The 22,792-nt window shown below is 38.1% G+C and overlaps 1 protein-coding gene across 13 annotated transcripts in view; it reads left to right on the top strand.

Annotated features, from left to right (window-relative positions):
- The window catches only part of ATP9B (ATPase phospholipid transporting 9B (putative)), a 308,184-nt gene that overhangs the window by 59,775 nt on the left and 225,617 nt on the right, over positions 1 to 22,792 (top strand). For 11 of the 13 annotated variants that reach the window (XM_031003705.3, XM_031003706.3, XM_063699327.1 and 8 more), the window contains 2 exons: positions 12,162 to 12,220; positions 21,878 to 21,929. In XM_031003705.3, the coding sequence (XP_030859565.1) occupies positions 12,162 to 12,220; positions 21,878 to 21,929 (111 nt within the window). The remainder of the gene's footprint in view (positions 1 to 12,161; positions 12,221 to 21,877; positions 21,930 to 22,792) is intronic. The other 2 variants (XM_063699321.1, XM_063699323.1) reach the window with 1 other exon arrangement.

Genomic DNA, 22,792 nt, shown 5'->3' on the forward strand with positions numbered 1-22,792 from the left:
GTTAAAAAGAATTTAAAACAGGGACCCAGTGTTTATTTAGTGTTTATTCACTATTCACAATAGCCAAAGGGTGATAATAGCCCGGATGTTCACTAAAAGATGAGTGGATAAACGAATGGATAGCAAATTTCTACAATGGAATTTTATTCAGGCATAGAAATCATGAAGGGTTGCTACATGCTACAACCTGGATGAACCTCAAAACATTATGCTATGTGGAAGAAGCCAGATGAAAAAGGTCCCATATTGTGTGACTTCATCTATAGGAAATATCCACCACTGGTAAATTAGTAGAGATAAACTGCAGACTGGAGGTGGCCATGGACGAGCGGAAGAAGGGAGCACGAAGCATCTGCCTAACAGGCATTGGGTTTCCTCTTTTGGTGATGAAAGTGTTTTGGGACTTGATACAGTTGGTCGCACAGCATTGTGAATACAGTCAATGCCACTGAATGGTTCACTTTAAAATGGCTTTTTATGTTACGTACGTTTCACCCAAAAATGGCATAAAATGTTGAGGAAGACCTTCTGCTGTTACGTCTTTTGTACTTCTGTGATACTTGAACTTCAGGTACTTTAAAAATAATTTTCAGTATGTTTATTTCAAATGTACATGAAAATTTACCATTTAAGAAAAATTAGCCATCATTGCTGGTCATCTAAGAAGTAGAAGTTTCACATGTCAATAATGATAATGATAGCTACTTTTTTACTTCCTTGTGTGTGTCAGCTAACATTCAGAGTACGAGTTCTCATATCCAGCATCGTCCAAGCAGGAGTTGATGTGCTCTCCGAGTTCTAGATGAGAAAGCTGCGGTTCGTGAATAGTTTGCCCTGAGCCACAGTAGTTTTAGGTAGAGCTGGTGCTTGAACCTAGATCATTCTGACTCTTAATCCAGTGTTCTTTCAGCTGTGGCACACTGCTTCATGGCTGGTGGTTCTGATACAGATGTTTGATGAGTAAAATCCGTAGTATTAAAAAATGCATCAGTTTAGGCTTATTATTGAGCACAGTTTAAAATTTACTTTTTTATTAAGAATGTTTGCTGCTGACCTCCTCCTCAGTTTCCAGTATTTCACAGTTACCTCTTTGAATGGCATTGATGGCAGCCTCCTTGTGTGCCTTTCTGTAGTTTGTTGGACCATATTTACAACATTTGGACTGTGTCATTTTGGAGTTCTCAAGCACATTCGTATAGAAGTAAACTGGAAGAATGTTCTCTGTTACTTTTTTCTTTTGAGAAGGAAAGCCACTTATAAATACGCTTTGTTTGGAAGCAGAAAATATTTTAACCAGTATATTATCACAATCACACTGAAATTATTTTGAGTTATCTTGTGTTTTATTTTCTGATAACTTTTTTGGGTGTAGGAATTTTCTATGTATGTTGCTGTTACTTTACTTTCTTCTTGTTTATGACTGCTTGTTTTTGTTTTGTTTTGTTTTTAGTAGAGGCAGGGTTTCACCATGTTGGCCAGGTTGGTCTCAAACTCCTGGCCTCAAGTAATCCACCTGCCTCAGCCTCTCAGAGTGCTGGGATTACAGGTGTGAGCCACCATGCCCAGCCTTTCTTGAAGTGTACTTAAATCATTTTTGTTTCCGTGGTCTGACACCTGAGCAGCATTTGAAAAGGATCCATCCCAGTATTTCATTCAGGAATGTTCAGTATACATCCTGGTATTAGATTGGTGCAAAAATAGTTGCAACAAGTAATTTTGTCATTGGAAGTAATGGCAAAAACCGCAATTACTTTTGCACCAACCTGTATTTCTGCTATGTAATGATATTTCATGAACACCTTCCATTTATTATCTTGTATTTTTAGTTCTCTGTGTCTGGACCAAGGTAGATATACTCAGATGTGGCCATATAGACTCAGGAGTGGTTATAAACACACACACACACACACACACACACTCACTCACTCTCAAGTGGGTAGATATACTCAGGTGTGGCCATATAGATCCAGGAGTGGTTATAAACATACATACACACACACTCAAGTAGATACATAAACTCATTACCACTGTTTCTTCTCAGGTCACCCTTAGAGGATCTGTGTGAATTCTTCATGATATATCAACTACAAGTCTTTCCATCCTTCCTTTTCACTTGAGATGTGTGTGGTACCTCTAGGTCTCACCAGTGCTTCTAACCAGGGAGATACTTCTTAGTCACTAAAGCCGACTGAGGTCTGCCCCCCGCAGCCTTTGAACAGCCCTTAGCTGGGCCCGGCTGATGGGACTTTCCTGGCGGCCCTGCAGCTCCTGGCCTGGCTCCAGCTCTGACTCCAGCTGTCTCTTCTGCCCGAAGTGGGAAATGGACTCCTCACTGCTGATATTACTCCATCTTTCCTTTGCGGTAGCACTCTCCTTTCAAAGTAAAAAGTATTTTCCAAAAGTGAATCTGATGCCATTTTATGGTTTAGAACCCTTGAGTCACATGTGACCCTCCAGCTCCCTGTGGCCTGGCTCTGGCCACCTGCTCCAGCTCCTTCTGTGATTTCCGAAGTGTGGTTGGACTGGTTTTTCCTTTAGTTCCTTGGATAGGCCTCTCCTTTTCCCTCTTAGAGACTGGCTTTTAAAGTAATAGCCACTCTGTCTGGTGGTTCTTGTTCTGTCCTGTACTGTTTGGCCACTTCCTACTCAAAACTTCAGGTTTTATTAAAAGATTATCTTAGAGAGTTCTGCCTCGATTTCTTCCAGTGTTATTCCCCACCCCAGCCCACACATATATCCCATGGCACCTGTACCTCCCTGTGGGGAGTGGCATTACTCTGAGGACTACTGTAATTCCTGGACTCTCAGTTTCGTGAGCTTGGGGTCCTGGTTTCCCCCAGAGTAAGTAGAGTCATTGGCATGGCACGTGGTGAGCACTCAGTGAACTGCGGGAGTCAAGAAAGAAAGAAGTTCCAGATCCACATGAAAGTGCTGAGCCTGGTCTAAGGCCAGGGGGCTGCCCTGTGAGGTGGCACCAGTTTGCGTTTCCGTTGTGCCAACAAATGTCCTTCCTTGCCCACTCATTCCAGTTAAAAAAATTTCATTGTTCATTTGTGATCTTTTATAAATTACTTATTTAATACCTTTTGTTTCTTTATCTATTTTTACCTTATTACAATTTTTCTACTAAAAGGAATTTGCCTTTGTCACATGTAGCAAATGTTTTTACCTTATTTTTAAAAAATCATTTTTCTTGGATGTAATGTATAATTTTTATATAATTTAAATCTCCTGATCTTTTGTGATTTTTACTTTAATCTTGGAAAGTCTACTCATTCCCAATATAAGTGAGCATTGTGTTTTCATACAGTGTTTCTGGATTTTCATTTTTTGTAGTTAAGGTTTACTGCATTTGTAATTTTACACTTAAGATGTATACTATGTGGAGAAGGGATCTTTCTTTTCTTTTTTTCCCCGCAAATGCTCAGCAGTTGTTTTGAAACCATGTTTAAAGTTAGCAGAGTTCTTCCCCAGACCTTTGAGACTTAACCAGGTTTGTTGTCCAAGGACTCAGAACATGAGCTGGCTCCCCTGAACCTGTGTCTCTCAGCCTGAGCACAGTATGGGCCTTATGTGCACCAGAGCTAATCTCAAGATGAATTTTATGTTTTATGTTACTTAACATGAAAAGCCCCAGACTCCAAGTCATCCTTCAGATTCTGCATTTTAATTACCATGGGATACTGTGTATCTTTATTCTTACCCTTGGTCTTGTTTCACTGTGCTTCCAGAATTCATGTTCTGTTTTTCTCTTCATAACCTGAAGCTTTTCTATCTATGGATTCCTCTCTGAATGTGCCTTCTTGCTCTCATTAAACTGTGGCTCTTTTCTGAGGGCCCACATCCTAAACAGACTCTTTGGTAGCTCTCGTTTTGGCTTCTGTAGCCTTAGTGCCACTCCACCTGCAGTTAGGCCCCTCTTTCCAGCTCATACTCTTTAGTGCCTGGACTTCAGTTCTTTTTCAACCTCCAGTTTATTGACTTTGCATCCTTTCTACCGTTCCTAGCCCCTTCGATCTTCTATTTGAAGAAGTCCAGTTGGTCAGTTTTATTTATGATTGTGCTTTTGTTGTTCTAAGAACTCTTTTCCTAACCCAGGTTTACAAATGTTTCTGCTCTGTTTCTCCTGTTTTCTTCTAGAAGTTTTTTTAGTTTTAGGAATTATACTTATGAATAGCCATTTTGAGTCTATTTTTGTCTGCTGTGCAGAGTAGGGGTGTTTTTTTGCATATGGCCATTCAGTTGTTGTCAGTACTGTTTTTTGAAAAAGTGTTCCTTTCTCTACTGCATTGCCTTTAAACTCTTCATGGAAGTTTATCTCTGGACCCTCTTTCTGCTCCATTGATCTGTTTGTCTGTCTGTAAACATCATGCTCTTTTGGTTACTGTTGCTTTATAATAATTTTTGAAATCAAGCCTTCCACCTTTGTTCTTCATTTTCAGAGCTGTTTTTTTAAGGAAATACAAAGGGCCTACATCTAACAACTAATACTAGTGTATTAATACAACTAATTGTTAATACAACTAATTAATACAACTAATACTAGTGTATTATTTGGCTTACCAATTTCTACAAAAAAGCCTTCTGCAGTTTTGAATGGGATTTCATTGAATCTGTAAATCCATTTGGCAGAGAACTGACATTTTAATAATATTTAATCTTTTGACCCATGTGTGAGATACATCTTCCCCTTTAAAATTTTTTTCTCAGCAGTGTTTTGTTGTTTTTTGGGGGTTAGTTGTCTTTTATCTCTGCTTTCAATATTTTGTTACAGGTTTTGAGCGATTTGATTATGATGTGCCTAGGTGTAATTTTCTTTATTTTTTTATGCTTGAGATTCATTTAAATTTTTGAATCTGTGGGATATAAGTTTCATTAAATATGGAAAGTGTTTAGCCTTTATTTCTTCAAATATTTTTTCTTCCCTCTCCAGTGTCAAGGTTTCCAGTTATACCTGTATTAGACTGTTTGAGGTAGTGACACATTCATTGATGTTTTTAAATTTTTCTTTTACATTCTTTTTTCCGTTTTATTTTGCACAGTTCTATTGCTGTGTCTTCAGATTTACTGTTCTTTCCTTCCACAAGGTCTATTCTATTGTGCGTTAGTCTGTTCTCACGCTGCTAATAAAGACATACCCAAGACCGAGTAATTTATAAGGAAAGAGGTTTAATTGACTCACAGTTCAGCATGGCTGGGGAAGGCCTCAGGAAACTTACAACCATGGAGGAAGGAGAAGCAAACACGTCCTTCTTCACATGGTGGCAGCAAGGAGAAGTGCAAAAAGGGGAAAAGCCACTTACAAAACCATTAGAATGCACTCACTATCACAAGGGTAACAGCATGAGGGTAACCGCCCCGTGATTCATTTACCTCCCACCGGGTCCCTCCCACAACATGTGGGGAGTATAGGAACTACAATTCAAGATGAGAGTTGGGTGGAGACACAGCCAAACCATATCATACTTTAATTTCATTTGTTGTATTTTTTATCTCAAGCATTGTTTTTGTGTCTGGAAGTTTGATTTGGGTCTTTTTTGTATCCTTCATGTCTCTCACTTTCTGGTCTGGGAATACAGTTTTCGTAGCTATTTTCATGTCCGTGTCTGCTAATTATAACATTTGTGTCAGTTGTGGGTCAGTTTTGATTGAATGGTTTTTCTCCTCGTATGGGTCATATCTTCTTGCTTCTTTGCATGCCTATTAATTTTTTATTGGATGTCAGACATTGTGAATTTTATCTTTTTGGGTGGTGGATATTTTTATATTCCTGCAAATATTGTTGAGTATTGTTTTGGGATGCTGTTCAGCTACTTGGATAGGCCTTGCTTTGTTGCATCATTGGACAGATCTGGGGCATGCTCCATGGGGTTGGTTATTCCCCAGCGTGAGGCCAAACGTGCTCTGTGGGTCATGGGCTTCTCCAGTCTGGCTCGAAGGGCACTTTGTAAACATGGGCATTCTCTGTTCCTTTTGGATATCCCCCGTCACTGCCTTCCTTTCTGGACACTCAGTTTTTCTCAGCATGCAGGCATGTTCTCCTTCAGGAACTCTGCCCCGGCCCTTCCTTCAGCCTCTGCATGCTCTTAGATGCCTGTTCGTGGCCTCCGCACTGTTTCCTGACTCCTGGCTCCAATGCCTCCTTTTCTAGGCGTCCTCTCCTAACCCTGCAACAGTCACAGATGCCCACCTTTGCTCTCCACCAGCATCCTGGGCCGTGTGCTCTGCCCTCATTTTTCCATAGCACCTGCTACATTCCAGCATGCCATACACCCTTTAAAGGTGTGCCGTTGTCACTAATGTAGCACAGGTGCCTGCAGTAGGAACTGGAATGTAGTAGGTGTTGAGGAAATGGGTTAAGTACTGTCTTCAGATTTTGTGGAGGTTTGCTGTACTTCTTTCTTGAAGTATGTTCTCAGTGCTTTAATATATTTTAGGGTTTCATCCATTTGAATTCGCTTCAGCCTAGAGTAGTAATGCCATCTACATCATAAGATAAATTGTAACTTTTTGTTCAACTAGAATTTTTACCAGTATTTATGTTCATTAGGTAAGAAATTTTAGAATTAGCTAGAAGATAACAGTAATTTTATTCAACTCAGTTTATTGGAATTATTTTTAGGAACATTTATATGAAATATGTGGATGTTGTGGCCTGCAAAGAAACTAATATGCTCAAATGACACAGTTTTACATGAGAAAGCTCCAGCCTGGACCTTAGTGTTTTTGACTTACATTTCACACACCTTTGCAAGCAGAATGGAGAGGAATCCTAGTTTGTTCACTCAGCCACTTCATCACGAAATGTTTATTGTGTACCTGCTTAGGGCTTTGGCACATCCCATTTACTTACTTAAACGATATGCCTCAAACTCTACAGAGATACATGGATGTGAGTAATTTGGCAATGAGTCTACCTGCTTTTGCAGTTGAAGATCTTAGAGATCTAAGTTTTGTTTACTTTGATCAGCATATTTATTTAGTTTACTTGTGAGGTGGTAAACTATCATCTCAACTAAATTTGTTTATAGAAAAGTAAGTTATACTTTATTTCACTTTAATGGATGGATATTAAGATGTAATGATTAATTACTAGAAGTATTAGAACCTTCTGTTCATTATTGTTGTTCTTACATTAAAAAAAAAAATCAGTATTGGCCGGGTGTGGTGGCTCATGCCGTATTCATAGACTGATGTGGGTGGATTGCTTGAGCTCAGGAGTTTGAGACCAGTCTGGGGACACGGTGAAATCTCATCTCTACAAAAAATACAAAAATTAGCCGAGTGTGGTGGTGCGTACCTGTAGTCCCATCTACTCCAGAGGCTGAGGTGGGGGGATCACCCGAGCCAGGGAGATCGAGGCCACAGTGAGCCATGATTGTGCCACTATACTCCAGACTGGGTGACAGAAAATAATTTAAAAAGTTACTTAATTATCTATCACTCATACCTTGTGTGTGTGTGTGTGGATATAAATACATTTTTATCCTTAGTTGCTAGTATTTGTGTTTAGTAGGTCTTACTTTGCTATGTGCCTTAATCCATTATGACATTGACTCATTTTAACTGCTTAGGACATTTTACTTAGGTTGTAAGTTCCCTTGATTTTAAAATGGCTTAATTTTTTATAGTAAATCCACAAACCAGTAATGTGGTCATTTATTATCATTATCAAGTCTGTTCAGTACATAATCGAGTGTGCTAGACTTTGACACAGCTGCAGTGCTGTGGATGTTTTGCAGCAGGATGTTTTATACCGCAAACACGTGACTCCCTCCTTGCGCTGCGGTGGCACATCAGCTACTACATCACTGGGACAGTAAGAATTTTTCAGCTCCATTATCATCTTGTTTTCCCCAAAGTGGCTGTATTTTATTTTGTTTTTATTTTTATCTTTTAAATTTTTGTGAATACATAGTAGGTATATATATTTGTGGGCTACATGAGATATTTTGATGCAGGCATTCAATGGGTAATAATCACATCAGGGTAAATGGGGTATCCATCCCCCCTCAAGCATGTATCCTTTGTGTTACAAACAGTCCACTTACACTCTTTTAGTTGTTTTAAAATGTACAAGTATTTTTGACTGTAGTCACTTTGTTGCTCTAGCAAATATTGTCTTATTCATTCTTTCTATTTTTCATACCTATTAACCATCCTCGCTTCCCCCGACAACTCCCACTAACCTTCCCAGCCTCTGGTAATCATCCTTCTACTCTCTGTCTCCATGAGTTTAATTTAATATGGGTAAATTTTGGATATGCATTTGGAAAGAAGAAACTACATGTCATAAAAGTATATTTCAGTTACCCTTTAAACCTATCGTAGGATCTGAAATTTAGTGGATACTCAGATATTTAAATATTGATAGCATTTTAAGCACATTATTTACAGGTATATATAAAATATTACTGGTGTTAATGTGTAAAAAAAGCTTCACAGAGGTTAGACTTGCTGTGTCATTAAGTCTGGGAAGGGAGGGATTTCAATCCAAGGGAGCAAGTGCTGGGAGCTTCTGCGAGTAAGTGGAGGGACGAGGTTCCCAGTGAGGTAGAGCAGGGGCCGACAGAGATGGAGGAGCCAGCTGGTAAAGCCTGGCAGTGAACTTAGGGTCCATTTTGAGGAACTTATATTTTTTGATACAAATATGATTATCTTCTAAATAATTATCATAGAATGGAATTTTTTTGGGGGAATTTTTTTAGTTTTTTCAACTCATTCATTTGGAATTAGGGAAATTATAGTATTATATTTTCTTTACACAGGCAGAAATTAATGACTGGTAGTGGGGTTGGTGGGCAGGTTATATGTTTAAGAAGCATTGGATTGGTATAAGAACAGGTGGTTATGGCCAGGCATGGTGACTCATGCCTGTAATCCCAGCACTTTGGGAGGCCAAGGCAGGTGGATCATCTGAGGTCAGGAGTTCAAGACAAGCCTGGCCCACATGGCAAAACCCTGTCTCTACTAAAAATACAAAAAAAAAATTAGCCGGGCATGGTGGCGGGTGCTTGTAATCCAGCTACTTGGGAGGCTGAGGCAGGAGAATCACTTGAACCCAGGAGGCGGAGGTTGCAGTGAGTCGAAATTGCACCACTGCACTCCAGCCTGGGCAACAAGAGTGAAACTCCATCTCAAACAGCAGCAAAAAAAAGAGTAGGTAGTTATTTGGTATACATTTGGATCTTTCTCAGAGGAGCCCATATAATTTGTTGTTCATGGGAACAAGTGAGAGGAATGCTTTTCCTCTATGAGGAAAAACCCACTTATGCTATTATGTTTCTGAAAAATAATGGAAGGGAACATTTATTGCTAGAAAGATTTAGTGGAAATATTTAATTGAAATAGTTTAGAGAGTGGAAAGTACTGTTGTTACCTTACTTGGTGATACCGTTTGGCTGTGTCCCCACCCAAATCTCATCTTGAATTGTAGTTCCCATAATCCCCATGTGTCATGGGAGGGACCCAGTGGGAAGTAATTGAATCATGGGAGTGGTTACCCCCATGCTGTTGTGATAGTGGGTGAGTTCTCACGAGATCTGATGGTTTTATAAGGGGCTTTTCTCCCTTTGCTCGGCACTTCTCATTGCTGCCACCATGTGAAGAAGGGCGTGTTTGCTTTCCCTTCACCATTATTGATTGTAAGTTTTCCAAGGCCTCCCCAGTTATGCTGACCTGTGAGGCAATGAAACCTCTTTCCTTTATAAATTACCCAGTTTCGGGTCTGACTGTATTAGTAGGGTGAGAACAGACTAATATACTTGGTCACTATCAACTAGTTCATTAAAAAACAAAAAGCTAATAATACACGACTTACTGAGTGTGCACTTGATAGTATATTGAATAGGATAGTTTTAAGAAAAAAATGTCATTAGATTTAAATACTAGCATTTACATTGATGTCTTTGCTACTGTATTAGAGCTTCCTTCTCTATCAAGTGCAACTCTGAGATTATTAAATTTTGAGTGTCCATTTCCTAAACACTTTGTGTCGTCGATTGCTCTGTAAGATTATTGAGGCCAGGTGACAGTTATGTGTTTTATATGTGCCCAGTGACTCTTAAAATTGAGAGATTTTTCTGTTTTTACCAGCCTCTCTCAAATCCGATATTAGTATATTACTAGGATCAGTTGTCAGCTCCGTCAACAAAGTGTTGGCCAGAAATCAAATACTTAATGTAAGTGTGGGCTGTTAGAATGTGGCAGAAAAGGTAATTCATGCTGGACCTTCACTGGTGGACAGGTGTGTGAAAGCGGGTAACTTTCCTCCCCTGTCTTCTCTGTCCAGTGCCTTAAATGTTCTTTGGCAAAGAGGACAGCAAATAAGTTATTCAAGAAGCTAGGACTTGATAACAATATGATCGTTTCTTCAAAATTTAGATATGTGTACTTTGAGCAGATATATAAGGCAGGTGGTCATACTATTTTGTTACTGTACTCTGTTTAGCTTTCTAATACTTTTGTTCATTGTGTAATAGCATTTTGAGAACTTTTTATGCTGTATTTGATCATAAACTTTTTTCGTTAAACATGTAATTGAAGGTAATTTCCATAGAAATTAATCGTGATCACTATATAATGCCTGAAAATTAAAGGCTATTAAATATGTTAACTCTCTTACCGTGTTACAGAATAATAAATCTCTCAGAAATGTTAGATCTTAATTACAGAGTCAGAAAGGATATGTTTTCTATTCAAAATGTTTTAAAGTTATTTACTGTATTATGTGTTATGACTATAGTGTTTCTTTTTCTCTCCTTTTAAGATGTGTTGATTACAGAGAATGTGAAAAAAATAGAAGGAAAGAAGGGTGAATTGGATAGCTAGGAGAGAGAGTGAAATTAGATGATGAAGTAGGAACTTAGGTCAGTGGGGCATCTCTACTGCCGGATGCTTTGCTGTGAAAAGCATAGCAGTGGGGGAGGAGGCCTGAAGCTCCTAATGCTCATAGGAATTAAAGTGGACATTTTATTACAATTAATGATTTTAAAGCTCCGTTAAGATTTGTTTCACACGTAATTCTAAAGAGCATTGCTATTTTATAATATAAATAAAAATAGCTTCAGCCTTTATTGGCTTGTATAATTGAGGCATGTAGAAAAAAATACAACATAATGCATATAAAAGTTTTGATATATCCAAATCTTTAGGAACAGTGTGATACTACTGAAATACAGCTGCTTGAAGAGGTGTTTGGGAAATACGATCTTTTAATAAGTTGGATATGGGTCTAAAAGTCAATGTAACGAGTGTGATGTTAGTTTTTGATAGCTGTCAACATAAACTGAATGTAAAAGGAAGGAACATTTTCCCTTGTTAGGACAGTAATTACAAAAATGTAAAAATTAACACACAAGGCCATTGCTAGTCTTAAAAGAGAGTGAGACAGGGAGAGAGTGAGGAAGTGAGGGAAAGAGGTTGGGAGAGGCCCAGGAAGAGAAAGAGGGGCAGAGACAGAAGGGGAGGAAGGGAGGGAATGAATTTGCCTGTTTTGTTACCTAAGTATGTCTCAAATCATGTATGCAACATTCATCTACTCTACATCATATTATACATGATATTTAAGTATATATGAAACTTTGTCAACGACTATTCTACATTAGATGTTTTGTAGATAAGAATTTATTCACATAGAGAAATCACTTTTAGTAATGAAGTTTTAGATATAACTTTTTCAGTCTTCTCCTGTGTTGGTAAAGCTATTGATAGAGGGTGATTTTACATATAATTTGCTTTATTTCTTTTTTGGTCAGTTATGTGCTAATTAATGCCATTTATGATATTAACTTAAGGATTTTTACATCTCTGTGTTAAGTTTTAATGCTAAAATCATTTAGTAATATTTCTGATCATTGTTAACTTGACTTGGAACTGAAACAATTACAAAACATGAGAATAATCTTCTGAGTGTAGTCCCCTTTTAAATTACTGTGAAGAAATTCTCCCTCTGTTTTTATTGGGAGATAAAAAATTATTTGTGTTTGGCAGTTTACTAAGAGAAGTTAATTATTAGTGACTGTCTGAAAGTACAAGTATAGGGAAATTTCTAAAGTTTTTTTTTCTGTAGCTTATTTCTAAAGTAATTATTTTTTAATTGAAAGTTGAACTTGGGTGTGCTATTGTTTCCTTGAGTTGACTGTACTTCTTCTTTTTTTAAGGTAAAGTGCAAGTTAAGAGTTCAGACATACAAGTTGGAGACCTCATCATAGTGGAAAAGGTTGATGATTTTTTAATATATTTTAGACCTATGTATGCTAGTTATTAATGTTTAGCCTGATTATAAGTAACTTCTGAATTTGAAAGAAATTGAGACATGTATTTTGAATCATAATATCCTTGTGTAAGATTTGTTGTATGTGAAGAAAAATCTAGATTTTTGTATATTGTTTTGCTAAAGTATATTTCAGTGTGTGCAGGCAAAGTCATATTTTTTCTGAAATAAGATGGTTAACTGCTTAATGTTGCATTACCAAGATTATTTTATATCATCACAGAATTGTATTCAAACCTGTTCATAATACTGTGCTTCAGTTTTCAGAACTTCCTCCTACAGGGATAATCATCCCTCAATATCCATGAGAGGGTAGTTCCCGGACCCCACCAAGGATACCAAAATCCACGGATGCTGAAATTTCTTATATAAAATTGAATAGTTTATGCATCAATAAATCCTCTGTATGCTTTAAATTAGTGGTCCCCAACCTTTTCAGCACCAGGAACCAGTTTTATGGAAGACAATTTTTCCATGGACCAAGGTTCGGTGGGCTTGGTTTTGGGATGAAACTGTTCCACCTCAGATCATCAGGCATTAGATTCTCATGAGGAGTGTGCAACCTAGATCCCTTGCGTGTGCAGTTCACAATAGGGTACTTGCTCCTGTGAGAATCTAATGCTGCTGCTGATCTGACAGGAGGCGGAGCTCAGGAGGTCATGCTCCCTTGCCCTCCACTCCCCTCCTGCTGTGCAGCGCCATTCTTGAAAGGCCCAGGGTTAGGGACCTCTGCTTTAAATCATCTCTAGTTGATTTATAGTACTTAATACAATGGAAATGCTATCTAAATAGTTATACTGTATTTTTTTATTTTTGTTTTATTCTTATTTTTTATTTTTATTTTTTTTCTGAATATTTTCTCTCAATGCTTGGTTGAATCCCCATCTATGGAACCCGTGGATAGAGAGGGCCAGCTGTAGTTATATTACACATAATTATTGGATATAATTCGTATAGTTAAAAAATTTAAGAGGGAAAAGTGAATAGAAGTAAAAGCATTACAAAAGAAGAAGTTTAGATCAATGTACGAAGAAGCTGTAAGAAAAACATCAAAGGTCCAACGTGGAGATTGTCAGGGCTGCCGGCGGTGTGGAGAGTGACTGAAGGTGCAAGCTGCATGTCGGGGGAGCTGGCTGTGTGCAGAGTGAGTGAAGGTGCAGGCTGCATGTCGGGGGAGCTGGCGGTGTGCAGAGTGAGTGAAGGTGCAGGCTGCATGTCGGGGGAGCTGGCTGTGTGCAGAGTGAGTGAAGGTGCAGGCTGCATGTCGGGGGAGCTGGCGGTGTGCAGAGTGACTGAAGGTGCAGGCTGCATGTCGGGGGAGCTGGCGGTGTGGAGAGTGACTGAAGGTGCAGGCTGCATGTCGGGGGAGCTGGCGGTGTGCAGAGTGACTGAAGGTTCAGGCTGCATGTCGGGGGAGCTGGCGGTGTGGAGAGTGAGTGAAGGTGCAGGCTGCATGTCGGGGGAGCTGGCGGTGTGCAGAGTGACTGAAGGTGCAGGCTGCATGTCGGGGGAGCTGGCGGTGTGCAGAGTGAGTGAAGGTTCAGGCTGCATGTCGGGGGAGCTGGCGGTGTGGAGAGTGACTGAAGGTGCAGGCTGCATGTCGGGGGAGCTGGCAGTGTGCAGAGTGACTGAAGGTGCAGCCTGCATGTCGGGGGAGCTGGCGGTGTGCAGAGTGACTGGAGGTGCAGCCTGCATGTCGGGGGAGTGCATTCGGAGTGCTCTCATCTGTCTCATCCCTGACCACATGAGTACGCAGGACACCTGTGTCTGTGTTAAGGAGTTTGTTCGTAAGTGCTCTCATCTGCCTACGTCCATGACTGTGTGAGTAAAAAGGGCTCAGGTCACACGCAAGAAGGAAGAAATTGGAAACCCAGGAACACATATCAGAGGAAACCAACTGAAAACAAATAATAAAATGCAGATGTACATTCTAATGGTCTAAATACGAGACAGAATGGATAAAAAACAAACAAAAAACCCAAGATGCATCTCTATGTTGTGTACACGAAAGTCTCTTCAAATACAGTGACATAGATAGGATGAAAGTAAAAGGATAGAAAAATATATACAACGTAAAATTAAACAAAAGTAGTAGGAGCTATGTTAATGTCCAAGAAAGTGTACTTCAGAGTGAAGAAAATTACCACAGACAAAAAGAGATATTATACAACAATAATAGGATTAATCCATCAGGAAGATACAATGATCCTAAATTGTTACTCACCAAACAACAGTTCCATAAAATTCGTGAATCAACAGCTGTCAGAGCTGAAAAAAGTAGACAGGTCCAGTTACAAGTGGTTACTTCAGCACTACCCTTCAGGCGTTGGATAAAAGTAGTGGATAGACGCTCCGCAGTGATGTGGAAGATTTGCATAGGACCAACCAGCAGGAGTTGCCTAGCATGCATAGACCACCGTATCTGTCAATAGGAGATAACACATTTATTTCAAGTGTCTATAGAACATTCACCAAGATAAGCCATTTTCTGTACCATAAACCTCAACAAATTGAAAAGAATTGAAATCACACAGAGTGTATTCTCTCACTGTAATAGAATTGTTAAAAATCAGTAACAAAGGCAGCAGGAAAACTCTAAAACGTGGAAAGTGAACAGCACACTTTGAATTAATTTATAGGATAGGTAGTCTCAAGGAAACAATACATAACAGCTGAATAAAAGTGAAAATTCTGCATTCTGGAATAAGTGGGATGCGTGTAAGGGCACTGCTGGGAGGAATTCTGTAGCATGAAACTCCTATGGGGAAACAAGCAGAGGTCTTGGGTCAGTAATCTAAACCCCTACTGCAAGAAATTAGGAGAAGACAGCAAAGTTAAACCAAGGCAAGCAGAAGGAAGGGAATAATAAAGATACAAGTAGAAGTCAGTAAAATGGAAAATAGGAAGACAAGATGGAAAATCAATCAATACAAAAGCTGGTTCTTCTAAATAAGCTAATAAAATTGGTAGACCTTTAGCAAGCAAGACTGATCAAAATAAAAAGTGATGTCACAAATCACCAGTATTAGTAATGAAATAGGGGCTTTCACTATAGATCCTGCAGCCATTAAAAAGACAGTTATGAAATACTACAAACACCTTGATGCTCATAAATAGAAGAAATGGACAAATTCTTCTGAAACCATAAAGTATGAGAACTCAGTCAAAATGAAATAGACAATATCAATAGTCCTGTAGCCAGTAAAGAAGCTGAATTAGTAATTTAAAGCTCTAGGAAGGAAATATCTAGGTCCAGGAGAATTCCTTAAAACCATTACAGAAGACTTAGCATCAACTTTGCACAGTTATTTTCAGAAAACAATTGAGAATGGTACACTACCCAACTCATTTTATGAGGTCAGGAGTATCTTTATCTCAATACCAGAAAAAAGTACAATAAAAGAAAACTGCAGCCCAGTTGGTATCAGCAGTATATAAAGAAGAGTAATACATCACAACCCAGTACAGGTTATTCCAGGTGTGTAAATGTGGTTCAGCATTCTAAAATCAAGCAGTGTAATCTACCCTATCAACAGAATAAAGAAAAATCACACAATCAGTTGTTGCAGGAAGACCATTTGACTTGACCCAACACTCATTCATGATAAAAACTCTGAGCAGGTTGGATTAGAGGGAGAGTAACAATATCTTGTTTAAAAAGAATCTACAAAATTCTTAATGGTGTAAGACTGAATGCATCCTCTCTGAGACTGGCGACAAGGATGTTTGCTGTTACTATTATTCAATGGCACTTCTAGTCTGTAAGGCAAGAAAATAAAAGATGGATTAGAAAAGAAATAAAAATGTCTCAATTTGCAGATGACATAACTATGTATACATGTACATAAATACATATACATATATGTTGAAAACCCCAATGGATCTATAGAAAATCTCCTGGAACTAGTGAGTTCAACATGGTGTCAAGTTATAAGATTGATGCACAAATACGAACCTCATTTTTATATAATAACAATGAAAATGTGGGCACAGAAATTAAAAATGCAGTACTCTTACAGTCATTGCAATGAAAATGAAATCTGCTGAAAGTTTTATCAATGTAATCTGCTGTAACTTAAACTTTTATCAAGTAATCTGCTGATTACTTTTATCAATGTGTTGATAAAAGTAATCTAAGAAAACATAAGTAAATAGACCCATCTCTTTTCGATTGGAGCATTCTACATTCCAGTTTTCCCAAAATTGTTTTGTACACTTAATACCATTCCTATCAAAATCTCAGCAGGGTTTTTTTCTTCTTATTTTTAAAGACATAGATAATCTTACTCTAAAACTAATTGGGAAAGGCACAGGTTGTAGAATAGCTAAACCAACTTTGACAAGGAAAATAAAGTGGGAGGAATCACCCTTGATGTTAAGGCATATTGCGTAGTTACATTAGTCAACATAGTGTGGAAGAAGGATAGAAACAAAGGTTAACAAAACATTATAGAGAAACCAGAATTAGACAAAGGTGTGAAAACAATTAAGTGGAGAAAAGGTAGCCTTCTCAAATGGCGCTGGGCATCCTGAGGTTAAAAAAGATCATGGACTTAATGTAAAATGTGAAACTGCAAAACTTTTAGAAAAAAAAAATATTTAGAATCTAGGAATAGGAAAATATTTCTTAGACTTGATACCAAAAGGACAATGTGTAAAAGGAAAAATTGATAAATTGCATATCATTAAAATTAAAAATGTGTGCCTTGTGAAAACCATGTGAATGCAATGAAAAGCTACAGATGGAGAAAATATTTGTAAACCATATATTCAACAAAGATTTCTGTCTAGAATATATAAAAACTCCTAAAACTTAACAGTAAAAAAAAAAAAAAATTTGAAATTAGAAAATGAGCAAAAGATTTCAAGAGACATTTTGACAAAGATTTACAGATAGAAAATAAACACATGGGCCGGGCACAGTGGCTCACACCTGTAATCCCAGCACTTTGGGAGGTCGAAGGGGACGGATCACAAGGTCAAGAGATCGAGATCATCTTCGCCAACATGGTGAATCCCTATCTCTACTGAAAATATAAAAATTAGTTGGGTGTGGTAGTGTGCACCTATAGTCCTAGCTACTCGGGAGGCTGAGGCAGGAGAATCGCTAGAACCCGGGAGGCAGAGGTTGCAGTGAGCCAAGATTGCGCCACTGCACTCCAGCCTGGTGACAGAGCAAGACTGATCTCAAAAAATAAAAAAATAAACACATGAACAGGAATTCAACATCATTAGTCATCAGGAAATGCAAATTAAAACACAATGAAATATCGGTATGCATCTATCAGAACAGCTAAAATGAAAAAATGGTGACAATACCAAAAGTTGGAAACAATGTGAAGAAGCGGATCACTTGTATATTGCTTGTGGAAATACAAATAATACAGTTATTCTGGAAAGTCGCTGGATAGTTTCTTAAAAAAAAAACTGTAACTGTCATACTACCCAACAGTTGCACTCCTGGACGTTTATCACAGAGAAATGTTAAATTATGTTGATACAAAAAAACCTGTGCAGGAATGTCTGTATCTACATTATTCACAGTAGCTCAATTCCAGAAAGTCCCTATATCCCAGGTGGGTGACTGGTCAGAGAAGCAGCTGTGCGTTCACACCGTGGCATGCGGTGTTAGGAGAACACAGGGCTCCTTGCTCTTGTGGTGCCCCTAGTTTTGAGGGGAAGCAAAAAGAAACAAAAAGTGTCCATAATTATTTGAAATTATCTAGTTTGTTTATGAGTACTCCATAGAAAATAAGACAGAATAAGGACATAAAGAGTCTGAATATGACATTTTTAAAAATACTTTTAAAGGCCGGGCATGATGACTCATACCTGTAATCCCAGCACTTTGGGAGGACAAGGCGAGAGGATCACATAAAACTAGGAATTTGAGACGAGCCTGGACAACATAGACCAAAATTTAAAGAATTAGCCAGGCACAGTGGCACACATCTGCTGTCCTAGCTACTTGGGAGGCTTAGGGAGGAGGGTTGCTTAGGGCCCGAGAATTCAAGGCTGCAGTGAGCCATGATCATTGTTGAAACGTATTAAGGAGTCCAAAGTAAATGTAAAGACAGCTCATGCCCATGGTTAGAAGTATGTTATTCAAAAGGCAGTGTTCCCTAAATTGATCTATAGATTCAGTGTTACCCCTCTCAAAATCCCAGTTGATGTCTTTGCAGAAATTGACAGGCTGATTCTGAAATTCATATGGACATTGAAGGGACCCAGAATGGCCAAAACAATTTTGAAAAAGATGGACAAACTTTGAATACTCGCACTTCACTATTTCAAAACTTAATGCAGATTTACAGTAATCAGCATTTACAGGAACTAGCATTACATTGAGAATCCAGAAATAAACTCTGAAATTTATGGTTAATTGATTTTTGGCAAGAGTGCCTAGAAAATTTACCGAGGTGGGAGTGTGTTTGGGCAGGTGCTTTTTTGGCTCCATGTTCTTTATGAGATACATCCATGTTGTTGTGTGGTTGTTACCCACCCATTTGGGTGTTATATAGTGCGGTTTTTATCTGTTTTCCTGTTGATGGGTTTTTAGGTTACATCTAAGTTTTGCCCATCATGAAGGATACTTTTGTGTCATATTTGACTATATTTCTTGGTGCATACATCCACACATTGCTGTTGCAGGTGTGCCTAGGAGTGGAGCTGCTGTGTTTTGGGTTATGCAGTTCCGCTATGGTAGACCCTGCACATGGTTTTGCAAAGTGGTGTACCAAATTCTACTCCAATCAGCAGTGCCTTGGCATGTTTGCCAGCATATGCATTTTCAGCCTTTTAAAATTAGCATTTCTGATATGTATGTAGAAGTGTTTTTTTTTTTATGAAGTTCTGGGATACATGTGCAGAACGTGCAAGTTTGTTACATAGGTATACACGTGCCATGGTGGTTTGCTGCACCCATCAACCCGTCATCTACATTAGGTATTTCTTCTGTTGCTATCCCTTCCCTAAACCCAGAGTGAGCAGGCAACCTACAGAATGGGAGAAAATTTTTGCAATCTGTCCATCTGACAGAGGGCCAATATCCAGAATCTACAAAGAACTTAAACAAATTCACAAGAAATAAAACAACCCCATCAAAAAGTAGGCAAAGGATATGAACAGACACTTCTCAAAAGAAGACATTTATGCAGCCAACAAACATGAAAAAAAGCTCGTCATCATTGCTCATTAGAGAAAAGCAAATCAAAACCACAATGAGATACCATCTCACGCCAGTTAGAATGGCAGTCATTAAAAAGTCAGGAAACAACAGATGCTGGAGAGGATGTGGAGAAATAGGAACGCTTTTACACTGTTGGTGGGAGTGTAAATGAGCAGAAGTGGTTTTAATGCATATTTCTATGAAGTCTAATAAGATTCAGTACTTTTTCATATGATTTTGTGTGTGTCTGTCTTATATGACAAGCCTGCTAAAATCTCTTGGCATTTCTCTTCTGAGTTATTCTTTCTTTTCTTATCAGTTTGTGGGCTTTTATGTACTCTGGTTTGGAGTCTTTTGTTAGTTATATATGCGTTGCAGATATCTTCTTCTTTCCTGGCAGGCTGTGTTGAACAGAAATTCTTAAGTTTAATGAAATCTGCTATTAATCTTTTCATTTAAGGTTAGTTTTTTAAGACAGTTTTTGTTGATGGTCTTTATTAAGCATCCTTACCTCTCAAAAAGTCATGAAAATATTCTTGTCATGTTTGGTGAATGACGACAATTCAGTGGGGAAAGAACTTTTTTTTTTTTTGTTTTAGGCATTTTATTGTTTTGGCTTTCACGTTTAGAGCTGTAATTCTAGATAGATTTTTGTGTTTACATTGAAGTCGAGGTCAGGTGTCGTCTCCCATCATCGCCTGATGGTACTGGATTTTCTCAGCGCTATTGATTGAAAACACAATTATTTCCTCACTGATTGGCAGTTTCATCTTTCTCATAGTGTCCCTATATATGTGGACCTATTTTTGGACGTCTAGTTTTGTATTCGTATAATCGTCTATCTTGGTGTAATCTCATCTTTTCTTAACTACTCTAGTTTAATCTAGTTTTATTAGGTTGTACAGTTAATCCTCACATTTAATTTCTCTCAACGATATTTTATAGTTTTTTGTGTAGAGGTCTTGCACATCTTTTATTGGTTTCATGCTAATATTAGTTTTTTTCCCCTAGTGTTAGAAAGAAATAGCTCTATCCAATAACATAGCTTTCTTCAGCTTTAACATGTTACCTGTTGACTGACAATCCATTTACCATTTATTATCCATTTATTTACCATGGGTAGATAAGTCTTTACTTAGGTCTCAAAAATCATACGTAATTCATGACATTATGTGACGTATTCTTAGTACAATTATATATTTTTTCTTTAGACTGATATAGCTTTCCCAGTTGATAGAACTATTAGTGATAATGATTAAATGTATGAATAGTGACTTGTTAGAGTTTTTATATGCCGTAAAATGTCTTTGAGTTTTTCTGTGTCATGAAAGAATATCTCCTCAAATCTGTGGGGTTTTGCTTGTTGGCTTGTTCAGTCATAGATTTATTCTTTCACATCTATTAAGTGTTTTGTGTATGATGTGCTCTGTTTTGTGGGCATTGGAGAACCACAGTCCTCCTCACTTTCCAGGGCCATTTAGTCTAATAGGGAGGACATAATTTTTTATAAGGCAATACCTGCTGTGTTACATGTACAGACTAACAGAGGCCACAGAAATGGCAATATTTAACGTTTTTTTCAGACATAAAGCTTTTTTTTTTTGAAACAGGGTCTCCCTCTGCTGGCCAGGGTGAAGTGCAGTGGCATGAACATGGCTCACTGCTGCCTTGACCCTCCTGGCTGAAGCCATCCTCAGCCCTCAGCCTCCCTGGTAGCTGAGACCACAGGCATGCCACCACACCGGCTACTTTTTAAACTTTTTGTAGAGGTGGAGCTTTGCCATGTTGCCTCGTCTGGTCTCAAACTCCTGTCCTCAAGTGATCCTGCCATGTTGGCCTTCCAAAGTACTGGGATTACAGGCGTGAGCCACCATGGCTGGCTGACATGAAGCTTTTTTTTTTTTTGAGATGGAGTCTCGCTCTGTCACCCAGGCTGGAGTGCAGTGGCACAATCTCCACTCACTACAAGCTCTGCCTCCCGGGTTCACGCCATTCTCCTGCCTTAGCCTGTAGCTGGGACTACAGGTGCCTGCCACCACGCCCGGCTAATTTTTTTGCATTTTTTTTTTTTTTTAGTAGAGACAAGGTTTCACCATGTCAGCCAGAATGGTCTCGATCTCATGACCTCATGATCCGCCTGCCTCAGCCTCCCAAGGTGCTGGAATTACAGGCGTGAGCCACCAGACATGAAGCATTTTTGAAGTCACTACTACATACCATTGTATGGCTCACTCATGGGGAAAAAAATCTTAGCATTTCAACTAAAATGTGAATTAAAATACCAATTTTTAATATACAAATTGTGTTAGTTATTTCAGCACAATTTTAATTATATTATCTTAGTTATTTTCATAGGTATTTCTTCTTTGGAATGGAATTGTGTTAATTTGTAAACCTGCATATAGATAATTAATCTTTTATAATGCTCTTTGCAGAATCAAAGAATTCCATCGGACATGGTGTTTCTTAGGACTTCAGAAAAAGCAGGTATTTTTACATTTAAAAAAACTTACCTAACTGTATATTATTATTGCAAAAACAAATTTACAAATATCTATACAAGCAAAAACTGTTTTCCTTACATTTTTAGTATGCTGCAGCAATGAGGAATATTCTGTAGAAATGCTATTTTACTTTGAATGTAAACACATGAAACCTCTGAAAAAAGAGTCCACATTTTCATATGAAGCTACTTTACAAAGTAAAAACACATGCTCCAGTTACATTGCTGATGATTTAGTATTTTCATAGTTTAATTTTCACTTTAAAAGGTAAAAGTAAAAAGCATCCTATAAAAATTTTCTTTGAATGACAATATATTGAATTCATTAACATCTAAATTATATTTAATTGTCAATATTTAAAAGAGTGTTTGCTGTGAAATATATTTGTTTAAAAATAATCCTTTCAGGACCTATGTATCCAATGAGTGTTTTCATTCAGATTCATACTGACATCTAATTAAATGATGATGTTACTTAAAATTTGATGGCTATTTTGCATTTGCAGTTTTATTCAGCAATTCAGCAAATACTTATTTACCACTTATTATTAATATGTACCAGGCACTAATTGTTGCTTAAGATACAAAAGGGAGCAGCTTTCAGAGAGTTTATAGTCTTGGTGGAAGTGCATACATTGACAGCAATAATCCTAATTGTATAGGTACTGTACTCAGAAATGTTTGGGGCTATGTGGGAACAGATAATTTTGCCTATTGAGTTGATGCAGAGTTTGCAGAAAAAATGCTGTTTATATGACCTGAGCTTTCAAAAATACAAAGATGGAAAAGAGGTAATTGGATAGAAGCCTAGTGTCGCCAAATAGAAAAACTGTTGGAAATTGGGAAA

The sequence above is a fragment of the Gorilla gorilla genome, chromosome 17 (assembly GCF_029281585.2).
Source record: "Gorilla gorilla gorilla isolate KB3781 chromosome 17, NHGRI_mGorGor1-v2.1_pri, whole genome shotgun sequence".
NCBI classification, from domain to species: Eukaryota; Metazoa; Chordata; class Mammalia; order Primates; family Hominidae; genus Gorilla; species Gorilla gorilla.